The 12,440-nt window shown below is 58.3% G+C and overlaps 1 protein-coding gene across 1 annotated transcript in view; it reads right to left on the minus strand.

Annotated features, from left to right (window-relative positions):
* Positions 1-1,337: 1,337 nt before the first annotated feature.
* The window catches only part of CRISPLD2 (cysteine rich secretory protein LCCL domain containing 2), a 56,050-nt gene continuing 44,947 nt past the window's right edge, over positions 1,338-12,440 (minus strand). Inside the window, exon 16 of the mRNA XM_027773444.1 lies at positions 1,338-3,317. Within this exon, the coding sequence (XP_027629245.1) occupies positions 3,263-3,317 (55 nt within the window). The 3' untranslated portion in view covers positions 1,338-3,262. The remainder of the gene's footprint in view (positions 3,318-12,440) is intronic.

A 12,440-nucleotide genomic window follows, 5' to 3' on the forward strand; every position in this document is an offset into this window, starting at 1 on the left:
ACAAACAGCAGTCTGCCGAGAGGTTTGACGTGTTTATTTCACAAATTGTTCAGACTTGTCCATAAAAGATTCGTTACAGAAACATCTAGAAAATGTACTGAAATAATGGCAACAACGTGGCCCTGTCCACGCAAAGCACAGAACATTTACAGACTTTGTACACAGGAAGGAGTAAAATACACCCTTTTTCATAGAAAAAGCACACACATGAACTGCGGGCTCCGCGAGCCTCCCCACCAGGAGGCCAGCACACACCGCAGACGGGACGGGCGAGCACCCCGGAGACCGGAGCTCTCACGGGGAGCGGACTGACGCGTGGGTCTTCGAGATCTGGGTGGCGTGCCAAGAGCACCAGGCGTAACCCGAGGCCGTCCCTGCTTGGAATTGCAGTCCTGCCTCCATTTTCTGCAGAAAAGTGGTTCCAGTTTCAAATGCTCATGAGGAAGAAAAGCCTGCAGACCCGGCCAGCAAGCCGCCCTCCGGCAGCCGGCCCAGAGCGGGCGGCGCGGGGATGGACTTGTTTGGGAATGACGGGAGCGGCTCACTGCGGGTGCGGTCCACAATAAAGGGGTAAGAACGACCTCTGCATTCCGCATTCACTGGGGCATTATCCCACAAAGGGGCCAGGACCTAGGTCCCCAGGTAGGGTCCCCGGTGCACACCCACTGTCTTCCTTCTGCCAGCATTTCCGCCCAGAAGTACTTTGATGGAGAGTGAGATCCCATTAGGAAACAGGCCTCACGAGCGTGGCACACGGGCGAGGCTGGGCTGGTGGCAGAGTTTGCCTTCTGCAAAGACACGCTATTTCCAACTGGGTATTTCATTTCACCGTGGGTTTCTGGTCTGGGCGCAGGAAGAGCTCCTACGGAGCGATGGAAGCCAGAGTGCACCACACTCCCTGGAGCCTCGGGAATGTTCCACAAAAACAGGACGAGAAACGCTGCCAGGGCCTGCTGTCTCCCGCCACTACTAGGCCACAGGACGGCTCCCCGATCCCGAGAGGAGAGTGGAAGAGAAGGGACTATGGCGTGGCCATGGGGGGGTGATTTTTCACTTTCTGTCTCTGTCTCTCTTGAGAGTCCATGCACCCTATAGCAAAAATCTCACTAAAAAATAAAAGCACTGAGTACCTAAGGGAGGAACCCTCCTGACGTGGCAACAACCGTGGGGTCCATAAAACCAGACTCTGAGCCCTCCTCGTCATAGCCCCACAGACAAGCTCTGAGCCTTGCCGCGACTGCGTGTGGCTTCCTGGATTCAGGGGACAACGCACACTTGGCACCTCCACGTACGTGACCTTCGGGGAGACGTGGCCTACACAAACAGCAGTCTGCCGAGAGGTTTGACGTGTTTATTTCACAAATTGTTCAGACTTGTCCATAAAAGATTCGTTACAGAAACATCTAGAAAATGTACTGAAATAATGGCAACAACGTGGCCCTGTCCACGCAAAGCACAGAACATTTACAGACTTTGTACACAGGAAGGAGTAAAATACACCCTTTTTCATAGAAAAAGCACACACGTGAACTGCGGGCTCCGCGAGCCTCCCCACCAGGAGGCCAGCACACACCGCAGACGGGACGGGCGAGCACCCCGGAGACCGGAGCTCTCACGGGGAGCGGACTGACGCGTGGGTCTTCGAGATCTGGGTGGCGTGCCAAGAGCACCAGGCGTAACCCGAGGCCGTCCCTGCTTGGAATTGCAGTCCTGCCTCCATTTTCTGCAGAAAAGTGGTTCCAGTTTCAAATGCTCATGAGGAAGAAAAGCCTGCAGACCCGGCCAGCAAGCCGCCCTCCGGCAGCCGGCCCAGAGCGGGCGGCGCGGGGATGGACTTGTTTGGGAATGACGGGAGCGGCTCACTGCGGGTGCGGTCCACAATAAAGGGGTAAGAACGACCTCTGCATTCCGCATTCACTGGGGCATTATCCCACAAAGGGGCCAGGACCTAGGTCCCCAGGTAGGGTCCCCGGTGCACACCCACTGTCTTCCTTCTGCCAGCATTTCCGCCCAGAAGTACTTTGATGGAGAGTGAGATCCCATTAGGAAACAGGCCTCACGAGCGTGGCACACGGGCGAGGCTGGGCTGGTGGCAGAGTTTGCCTTCTGCAAAGACACGCTATTTCCAACTGGGTATTTCATTTCACCGTGGGTTTCTGGTCTGGGCGCAGGAAGAGCTCCTACGGAGCGATGGAAGCCAGAGTGCACCACACTCCCTGGAGCCTCGGGAATGTTCCACAAAAACAGGACGAGAAACGCTGCCAGGGCCTGCTGTCTCCCGCCACTACTAGGCCACAGGACGGCTCCCCAACCACAGGCCGCGCGGCTGACCTCGGCCCGGGGAGAGCCAGAAATCCATCCCTCCCACTGCTAGAAACTAGGTCAGCGCACAGGGCTCTGTGCGCCGAGCTGCCTTCCCCAGCTCTCCCAGACGTCTCAGTGGAACAAGATACAAGGACCGAGAAAGGCCGGGTCCTGGGAGTGACCGCAGGACTGCATTAGGGTGGGCGAGAGCTGCAGGGGGCTGGGGAGGAGAGTTCTGGTTCCTTGGTCCTCAATGGGACCAAAGGTCACGGCTGAACACAGATGGACCACGTGGAGGGAGGGGCGACAACGAAGACCATCTCTAACTAGGCCAGCACTGCTGCATGTACGGGGCTGCCCATGGCCAGGGACCTGCCCGTGGCTAAGGGGCCCAGGAGGACACTGGCAAGGCCACGGCGGGGACGGGGCCGGCCCCTCACTCCCCACCTCTGCTCCAGCCCATTTGTCTGACCTGCAAACTTTAAACCAGATTCTCTACTGGCAAGGACGGACTGAGTTTTCGAAAAATTTAAATATCGTAACTATCCTGTACTCCCTTCCTGAAACACGCCCTGTTCCCACGCCAGGAACGCCTCCCAGCTGTGAGCTCCAACCCTCCCTTCTCCCAGGAGTTTGGAATCCTCTCCCTCCTCCCACCCGAGGACACATGACAGGGAACATCTTGGGTGACAGTCCCCTCTAGGAGATGGGTCCGATCCCTACAGAGAGGGGTGCCCAGATGGAGACCCCAGACCTCAGCAGGACCGTGTGACCGTGGCCCACCGAGACCTGAGGACATGGCTTCTCCATGGTGGGGGACACACGGGGGTGGACAGCGAATGTCACTGGAAGGACATCTGCCGCATCTCCATACCCTCACCCACCCACCCCCACGCAAAATAAACACACAAAGCGGAACCCTGCAGCCCTCGTGGCGACGCCCCCTCCCTGCTGGAATTCATGGCCTGACAGCAAAGATCCGGAAGGCCTTGCCATCCCGAGGAGTCCCCAGGCTGAAAAAGAAGGAGAAGCGTGTTAGGAGGGTCTGAGGCCCCTGCAGGGATGTGCTGGGGTGAGTGCCCACGGGAGGGCCACGGGAGGCGGCCATGGCAGCTGCTGTGGACAGCCCACCCCGCGGGGCGCTGGCAAACCCACCTTGCAGGCGGGCTTCCCTGAACCCCTCGGTCGTTCAGGTACGTCCTTTGAATCCGGGGTTTCCTGGCCCCAGCCCATCTGGATGAGATGCGCCCTCCAGACTTTGGCCTGGTTTTCACTACCGCCTCAGCCAAACAGTGGCCTCTGGGTGCGGTGCGTGTGGCGGGTGCCGCTGCTGCCAACTGGGCACGCCGGCAGGGCTCGGATTCATGCCCGGTGCCACGCCAGCTGCTCTTGACACACCTTTCACCTCCTCCTGAGCTGGGTCTGTAATGGCCCCCCGTTACAGGCGCGGAAACCGAGGCAGAAGAACCCAGTGACTGACCCGAGGTCACGCAGCCAGGAACACTGTCTGACCACGGGAGTCGAATCTGTCAGCACCAGTCACCGCCCAGAGCTTTGCCGTATGACAGCCGTGGATTCACCCACCGCCAACGGGGAACCCGATGGCTCGGAGCCCTGGCCAGTCAGCTTCAGGTCGCTGCCATCGCCCGAGAGAGCCTCCAGGCCTGTTTGTAACCAACGCCCCATCCCAGCCCTCAGCCCCATTAACCTGCTTTCTGCTTCTTCGGGCTTTCTCTCTGGACGACACGAGGCACTGCGTCCGGCTTCTCTCACTTAACAGTGACATTGTGAGCTGCCGCCAATGCTGTGCACGTATCAGAATCTAATACCTTTCTTAAAACGCTGACGTATTGGAACCAGCAGACGGTGTAGGGTTACATCGCTGGACTCCCACGTGGCTGACCATGGTTCAAGTCCCAGACCTGGTACTTCAAGATCATGCCCTGTGTAAATACATGCCCAAGGTCTTGGGAGGAGAACGAAGGAGGGATGACGGTGTGGCCGTCCCCTCTGGGGGGCGATCTCTCACCTCCCTCTCACTGTCTGTTTCTCTCTCTTTCTGGCGAGTGCGTGTACCCTAAGGCAAAAAAATCTCTTTTTTACAAAAAAGTTTATGTGTTTGTGTGTGGGTGTAGGGTGTGTGGGGTGTGTGTGTGTGGTGGGAGTATGTGAGGTGTGGGGTGTGTGTGCTGAGTGTGGTGTGTGTGGTGTATGTGATATGCATGGTGTGTGTGTGTGCTGTGTGCAGTGTGTGCTCCATGTGTCATGCGTGGTGTGTGCACTGTGTGTGGTATGTGTGGTGTGCGCTGTGGTACATGGTGTGTGTATGGTGTGTGTGGTTGTTGTTTGTAGTGTGTATACATGGTATGTGCATGGTGAGTGTGCGTGGTGTGTGCCGTGTGTGTTGTGCGGTGCATGGTGTGTTGTGTGGTGTGTGCTGTGTGGTGAGGTGTGTGTGGTGCGTGGTGTGTGTGTGCTGTGTGCTGTGTGGTGAGTGTGTGTACTGTGTGGTGTATGCTGCGTGCGCTGTGTGGTGTGTGTGGTGAGTGTGTGTACTGTGTGGTGTATGTGGTAAGTGTGTGTGGTGTGTGTGGTGTGTGTGTGGTGCATGGTGTGTTATATGCTGTGTGTCTGTGATGCATGGTGTGCTGTGTGGTGTGTGTGGCGTGTGTGTGGTGTATGCTGTGTATGCTGTGTGGTGTGTGGTTGTGTATGGTGAGTGTGTGTGCTGTGTGGTGTATGCTGCGTGCGCTGTGTGGTGTGTGTGGTGAGTGTGTGTACTGTGTGGTGTATGTGGTAAGTGTGTGTGGTGTGTGTGGTGTGTGTGTGGTGCATGGTGTGTTATATGCTGTGTGTCTGTGATGCATGGTGTGCTGTGTGGTGTGTGTGGCGTGTGTGTGGTGTATGCTGTGTATGCTGTGTGGTGTGTGGTTGTGTATGGTGAGTGTGTGTGCTGTGTGGTGTGTGTATGGTGTATGTTGTGTGTTGTGTGTTGAGTGTGTGTGGTGTGTGTGGTGTATGCCGTGTGCTGTATGTGTAGTGTGTGTATGTGTGTGCTATGTGTGTGTGTGTGGTGCATGGTGTGTTGTACGCTGTGTGTGTGATGCATGGTGTGCTGTGTGCTGTGTGGTGTGTGAGGTGTGCGTGGTGTATGCTGTGTGCTGTGTGTGCTGTGTGGGGTGTGTGTGGTGTATGCTGTGTGTGCCGTGTGCTGTGTGGGGTGTGTGTGTGTGTGTGTGTGTGTGTGTGTGTGTGTGGTGCATGGTGTGCTGTGTGCTGTGTGCAGGTGTGTGTGGTGTATGCTGTGTGCTGTATGTGTGGTGTGTGTGCTGTGTGCTGTATGTGTGGTGTGTGTGCTGTGTGCTGTGTGCTGTGTGTGCTGTGTGGTGTGTGTATGGTGTATGTTGTGTGTTGTGTGGTGAGTGTGTGTGGTGTGTGTGCTGTGTGCTGTGTGCTGTATGTGTGGTGTGTGTGTGTGCTATGTGTGTGTGTGGTGCATGGTGTCCTGTGTGCTGTGTGTGGTGTGCGTGGTGTATGCTGTGTGTCGTGTGCTGTGTGCTGTGTACTGTGTGCTGTGTGGGGTGTGCGTGGTGTATGCTGTGTGTCGTGTGCTGTGTGCTGTGTACTGTGTGCTGTGTGGGGTGTGCGTGGTGTATGCTGTGTGTCGTGTGCTGTGTGCTGTGTACTGTGTGCTGTGTGGGGTGTGCGTGGTGTATGCTGTGTGTCGTGTGCTGTGTGCTGTGTACTGTGTGCTGTGTGGGGTGTGCGTGGTGTATGCTGTGTGTCGTGTGCTGTGTGCTGTGTACTGTGTGCTGTGTGGGGTGTGCGTGGTGTATGCTGTGTGTCGTGTGCTGTGTGCTGTGTACTGTGTGCTGTGTGGGGTGTGCGTGGTGTATGCTGTGTGTCGTGTGCTGTGTGCTGTGTACTGTGTGCTGTGTGGGGTGTGCGTGGTGTATGCTGTGTGTCGTGTGCTGTGTGCTGTGTACTGTGTGCTGTGTGGGGTGTGCGTGGTGTATGCTGTGTGTTGTATGCTGTGTGTGTGTGATGCATGGTGTGCTGTGTGCTGTGTGAGGTGTGCATGGTGTATGCTGTGTGTGCCGTGTACTGTGTGCTGTGTGTGGTGTGCGTGGTGTATGCTGTGTGTCGTGTGCTGTGTGCTGTGTACTGTGTGGGGTGTGCGTGGTGTATGCTGTGTGTGCTGTGTGCTGTGTGCTGTGTGTACCGTGTGCTGTGTGTGCTGTGTGCTGTGTGCTGTGGGTGTGTGTGTGTGATGCAGGGTGTGCTGTGTGGTGTGTGGGGTGTGTGTAGTGTATGCTGTGTGTGCTGTGTGCTGTGAGGTGTGTGAGGTGTGTGTGGTGTATGCTGTGTGTGCTATGTGTTGTGTGGTGTGTGAGGTGTGCGTGGTGTATGCTGTGTGTGCCGTGTGCTGTGTGGGGTGTGTGTGGTGTCGTCACAAGCCTCGTGCCTCAGCCTCCTGAGCAGCCAGGACAGCACACACCGTACCGGGCCTGGCTCCTCAGGACGGGCTGGGCTCCCCGTGTGGCCTCAGCGTGTGGGGCGCATCCCCCACCATGGCAAGGGGGCCTGCTTCCTTCACGGCGTCTCTCCAGGTACTGAAGCCTTCACTCCGGCAAAGCCCGGGTTCATCTGTGGCGTGCGCTCCGGCGTCACGCAGAGAACCACTGCCCCTTGGCCCTGAAGACCCGAGACTGCTCCACGGTCGGCAGCTCGGCTCTCGCTAGCCGCAGGCCTGCACCCACCTGCACGTCTCACGTGGCGTGGAGCGCAGCTTGCAGGTAAACACCCAATTTCCCGCACCATGTATTAAGAAACTTCTCCCGGCCACTGGCGGGCTTGGCACTCCGGTCGGAACCGGTGGGCGATAAACGTGGGCTTTCTCTCTGCGCTTCCCGCTGGATCTCAGTCCGTCATCCTCACAGTGTCCCATTGTCCTGACCACTGTAGCTTTGTGTCGGGAGCCCAGTGCTCCCTAGGGTCCTTGTAGCTGTATGGCCCCCTCCCAGGACACCAGGCTTCATGGGGCTCATCACACCTGCCACCCCACCACACCGTCTCCTTCCCTGCATCTCTCTGCTGAGCCCCGGGCTCACCTATCTGCCGAGAGCCCTGAGTCACGATTGCACCGGGGCTGGCCACCCTCCCGTCCCCCTGCCACCGGACCACTGCTGTTTCCAGTGGCCAGAGGTGCACGATTTCCCACACCCTGCTCCAACCCAGCAAAGCTGCAGTTGTCCGCCTGCCCTGGGCTGGTAGGGCCGCCAGCCACCGGGGCCGGGCTAGAGAAGCGTCCATGGAAGCAGCCCCAGCTTAGACATGTGATTCCTTCTGCTCTTACCTGAGGCTCAAGTGGTTTTGAACAAATGCTTTTGAACTCGTTATATGACTTTGCAATTTCCTGAGTTTTCAGGATCCCCAAACAGCTGTTTTCCAACATAGTTGTGGGAAGAGGTGTCCCCAAGTGTCTTGAACGCCATTCCGGAAGCCCAGCCTCCCAGCATTTTCTGCAGTGGTGTCCCTCTAAGAGCCACGCGCTGTCTGAGCTCAGGTGCCACACCGTCTCGATGGTGTGAGGACAGCCACCAGGACGTACTGTGAGAGCACCCGACTTGGGGCAGGGTGGGGAGGGCGTGGAGGAGGCCTGGGAGGTGGGGGGTGTAGAACTCAGTCTGGAGGCCACTGCTTTGGACCCAGCTCCGGCACTGGCCCCGCGGACCTGAGCGGGTGCGCCCATGGCATGCCACAGGTGCCGCGGACTCAGACCTAGCTAGACGGGGCCGGCTTCCAAACCCAGGTTCACAGCAAGCAGTCAAGGGGAACTGGGTCGACAGCCCCCGCCGTGACCAGCAGGAAAGACCGCGAAGCAACCAATCCCTCTCCTCCCTGCTGCACAGCCTCGCTCTACTGCAAAGCCCGCTCCTCTGTGGGCTCGTCCGCGAGCCTTCCTGCAGGGCCGATGCTGCCCGACTCGACGCACGGGCACAGGTCACCTCCATCTTTAGACCCTCACTCGTCGCACTCCCTCTCTACGCGGAGGGAGCATGCCACCACCCAGACCCCAACGGCTGCGTGTGCACTGCACAGCAGGAGTGCTCATTTTACATAAAACCTAAGCTGGAAAGACGGCGCCGGCCTGGCTCTGAGTGAGCCCTGGCACGTGCCCCTAACCAAGGTGCAGACTCTCCCTCCAGGCCTGCCCCACCCCTGGCTCCCCCAGAGCGTCCTGTGCATAGGCAGCAGCTCACACACCCCGCCACTCCTCCCAGACGCACACGCATGCTACGTGTGCACATACACACACACTACCGCACTCACTGTGCGTGTGCGTCGTCACCTCGGCGTCTGCTCTGCTCTGTGAGTCCAGAGCCTCGTCACCCGTTTACATGGTAACATCACAGGCCGCGTGGCACAGTGCCCTCGCCTGGTGAGCGGCCCGCTGGCGTGTTCTGAGCTCTTTCCTGCGCACCGCAGCATCACTGTCTGGGGGTGCACGCTCAGTACAAGGTGCCTGCGGACGCGCTCCCGGGAGCAGAAGTGCTAGGTCAAAGGACACATGTGCTCGTCATTGGACAGCTGCCGACTGCCCTCCGGGAGGTCACCCCACTGCCAACCCCTGCCGGAAATGGGGAGGCAGCTGTTTAACCAGCAGCCTGCCAGCCCAGCACCTCAGCTAGCTTGGTCCTCGGCCGACGGAAGGCAGGGAGCGTCATCCAGTGTAGTTTTACCATGGTACCCCCTCACCCTGGGAGATGACCACGAGACCCCGTGGCGGCCTGAAACTGCAGGTGGTACCTGACCTCGATCTTCTGGGTGCTCCTGTGCACACACTCATTTGGGCTTTACTTAGAACTTAGGCCGAGCAGGAGCTGAACAGTCCTTACAGTAAAATGGGGCTTTCGGCAGGTCGCTGTAAGAAGACAGGCAACTGTGGTGTCTGTGTCCCGGCGTGCCGTGCCCACCCGTGTCCCGGGCGTGGGTAACTGGATATGCAGGCCCTGCGCAGGGACTTCAGGCTGATCATGAGCGAGTCCCAGCAGCTCGACAGCCCAGCCGTGACTTAGGAGCGCGAAGACGGTTTCCTTTCGGGTCTGCTCCATACTGAGAGCCTGAGTAGGTCACTGCTGGACCAGGCAGAACCTGAGCCTCCCTGACTGCTGGAGACTGGAAGTCCTCCCCGAGAGGCGGCCTGGAACTCCCGCCCGGTCTCTGCCTTTCCCCGGGCAGCGTCCTGCTCTTGGCTACCCCGAGACTGAACTCTGAAACACGGATCAGAGGGAAGGCCTCAGAGAGATGGCCTGTGCAGGCAGCCAAGGGCCGAGCCCCGGCAGGGCACTCAGAGAGGCAGCCTCCACGGCACAGAGGTTGCCCAGGGGCCAGGTTCACCTTGGCTGCTCCGCTGGCTTCTGGAAAGCTCCGCTTCTAGGGCCCTCCTAGGGTTTCAGGACGAATTCCTGCACCCAGAGCTCCGGGTAGCCAGGTATCCTGCATGGTGGGCGAGCCACACCGGGGAGAGGCGCCAGGGTTTCTCCCCCCCCCCTTGATCTGTGGCGCAGCTGGAAATCCCACGGATGGGGTGGAAGGCTCACACCTTCATAGGCCCCAACAGCTGCAGAATGGGGGAACCACACAGGCTGCCTCCCCAACAGAGATGGCCAGCCCGGGGCGGACCTCTGCCCAGACCCACCCAGCACCCAGCAAACAGCCCAGGCACCTCGGAGGCAGAGCAGGCACCCTGAGCTGGGTGGGCATTTCTCAGCGCATTGCCATGCACTGCCGCCTCTAACAGGTGCCTGTCAGCAGCAAGCCCTGGTCCCAGCCCCTGCCTCAGGCAAGGAGTCCCCCAGGTCTGGCCGCTCACGGAAGTCTGCAGATACCCCGTCTGTGACCTCGCTGCTTTGCTCCACCTCACATACTTGCTAATCTCCAGTTTTGTGAGGAAGGTTGGCAGTTGCCCAAGGTAAAAATGGGTGATTTGGTAAATTACAAAACAACGTCCCAGCCTCCTGTTCACACTCTGCCCCCGACCCCCTGTGGATTAGCCTGCAACCCTACACGTGGCTCAGGGCCAGGCCACCGTGATGACATCTCTGGGCAATACGCTTTTGCTTTTCACTTGTGAGAAGGCGTGTGTGATCACAGGGTGGGGGAGCGTATCTCCCGTGAGGAACGGCCGTGCCACAACTCCTTCTTCACGTCTCCTTTGGGGATGCTGTGGACACATGCACACGTATGCCTAGCGTGTCTCTTATGCCTCCAGGGCCAGGATTTGAACCATGCATTGGCCACATGGGATCCAGCCACATTTACAGCATGCCACTGGCTGGCCCTGGACAATTGTCACTGGAAGTACCGATCGCTGTATAAAGTGTACTGAACAATTTCCATGAAGGGCACTGAACAATTCTGATTGAGGAGATCAAAAATCCTTCAGCTACTTCTGAATACCCTGCTGCCCTCGGCCACTTGTCTGCGGTCCCCCAGGGTTTGCTGAGCACCTCCTGTGTGCCCAGCCCTGGGCTTAGGGGTGTGGGGTTAACAGATCTGGTGGGTTCTTCATGGGGCTTATAACGCTGGGGTGATAAACAACCGGTTACACAGGGGCAAGAAACAGTTTCCAGAGGTGAAAGCCTGGGAGGGAAAGGCAGAGATCAGGGAGGGACAAGGCAGCGGGCGCACAGCCACGGAGACACGTGGGGCCAGGCTGGGGGCAGGACGGCCGCAGGGGCAGATGTCCCGGGCTGAGAATGCCTTCAGCGTGTCTGAGGAGGAGAAGGCCAGGAAGCCGACGCGCAGGGGGGAGGGGAGCAAGGTGCTGAGCAGGGGGCAGCAGACAGGGCCGTGGGGGTGGCTGCTCCTATAGGAGTGGACTTCACTCCTAGCAGTGGCCAGCCCCGGGGAAGCCTCTTGAACGGGAGCAAGACAGGCTGTGCGTCACAGCGAGAGCGTGTGGGTGGCTGTGGCCAACCTTCTAAAAGGAAGCTGCCTGAAGAAATTGCGCAAAGGGACCGGCAGGTGGTGCGCTGGTTAAAGGTTCTGGATTCCCACATGGTCCGCTGTGGTTCGAGTCCTAGACCTGGCCACTTCCCTTCTCGCTTTCCCTTCCCTCTCTCTCTGTCTCTGGTCAAAAATAACGTAACATAATGGAATTAAATTTTTAAAAAACTCTTAAATAAAAAAAAATCGTGCAAAGATTTTCTGCCCAGATTGCTAATGCGGAAAAGAAGGGACGACCGATGTCCATCGAGGACAACATGGGGAGTAGCAGCCGGACCGCGTGGACGGCGCAGCCACCGAATGGCGGCGTGGCTGCAGGGACACAGCCTGTTAACTCAACAATACTGGGAACCCGCTCCTAAAAACAGATAGAAAGTATGTCTGCAGACACCTAAAGAAAGCACACGAAGATGTTAACAGCGGTTGTCCCTCGGTGTGGGGTGTCGAGTGCTACTAATTTCTTAAAATTATTTTCATGATCTCCTGAAGTTTCTGTTTTTATTCTAAAAAGAAGAAGGGCCTTTCTAAGGCCAGAGTGCAGGGGCGGGGAGCCTCGGGGCCCCCAAAAGACGTGCAGGGAAGCCAGACCGCCCTGCCACCGAGGAGCCGGGGATGGGGCCAGCCGACTCGGTCCCGCAGCTGCCGTGACAACTGCTCAGGCAGGAGCGTGCCATCTGGCAGTGCCCGAGGGAGTAGATTAGGAGAGGACAGCGGGTCCCAGGGCAGTGCGACCTCTCCCAGGAGAGGCCAGAGCTGACCATGAACTGGCAGCTAGCCCCGCAGTCAGGGGCTCAGCGCTAAGATGATGCCAAAGAGAACACCGGCCGCTTGCCCGGCTTCCTGGAAGTGCGACTTCTTTTTCATTATTAACAAGTAGCCCCTCTGACACATGTATGTGCACAGCTGCCCACCTCTCTACACACATGTGTGTTCTCCTCTATGGAGAGATTCCAACCGGAGGGCACAGAGTCTCCGCCCTGCACTGACCTTGCAGGAAAACGCCGGCATTGGGCAGGTGCAGACCGGCTCTTGCCTGCTGGGCCATGCCCCCAAGCTCCCGAGAGGCCCACTCCAGGGACGCTGGAAGCTAAGGAGCGTCGGGGCAGTGGCCAGTACCCAGCAGG

Source organism: Tupaia chinensis, unplaced genomic scaffold (genome assembly GCF_000334495.1).
Source record: "Tupaia chinensis unplaced genomic scaffold, TupChi_1.0 Scaffold000355_1, whole genome shotgun sequence".
NCBI classification, from domain to species: Eukaryota; Metazoa; Chordata; class Mammalia; order Scandentia; family Tupaiidae; genus Tupaia; species Tupaia belangeri.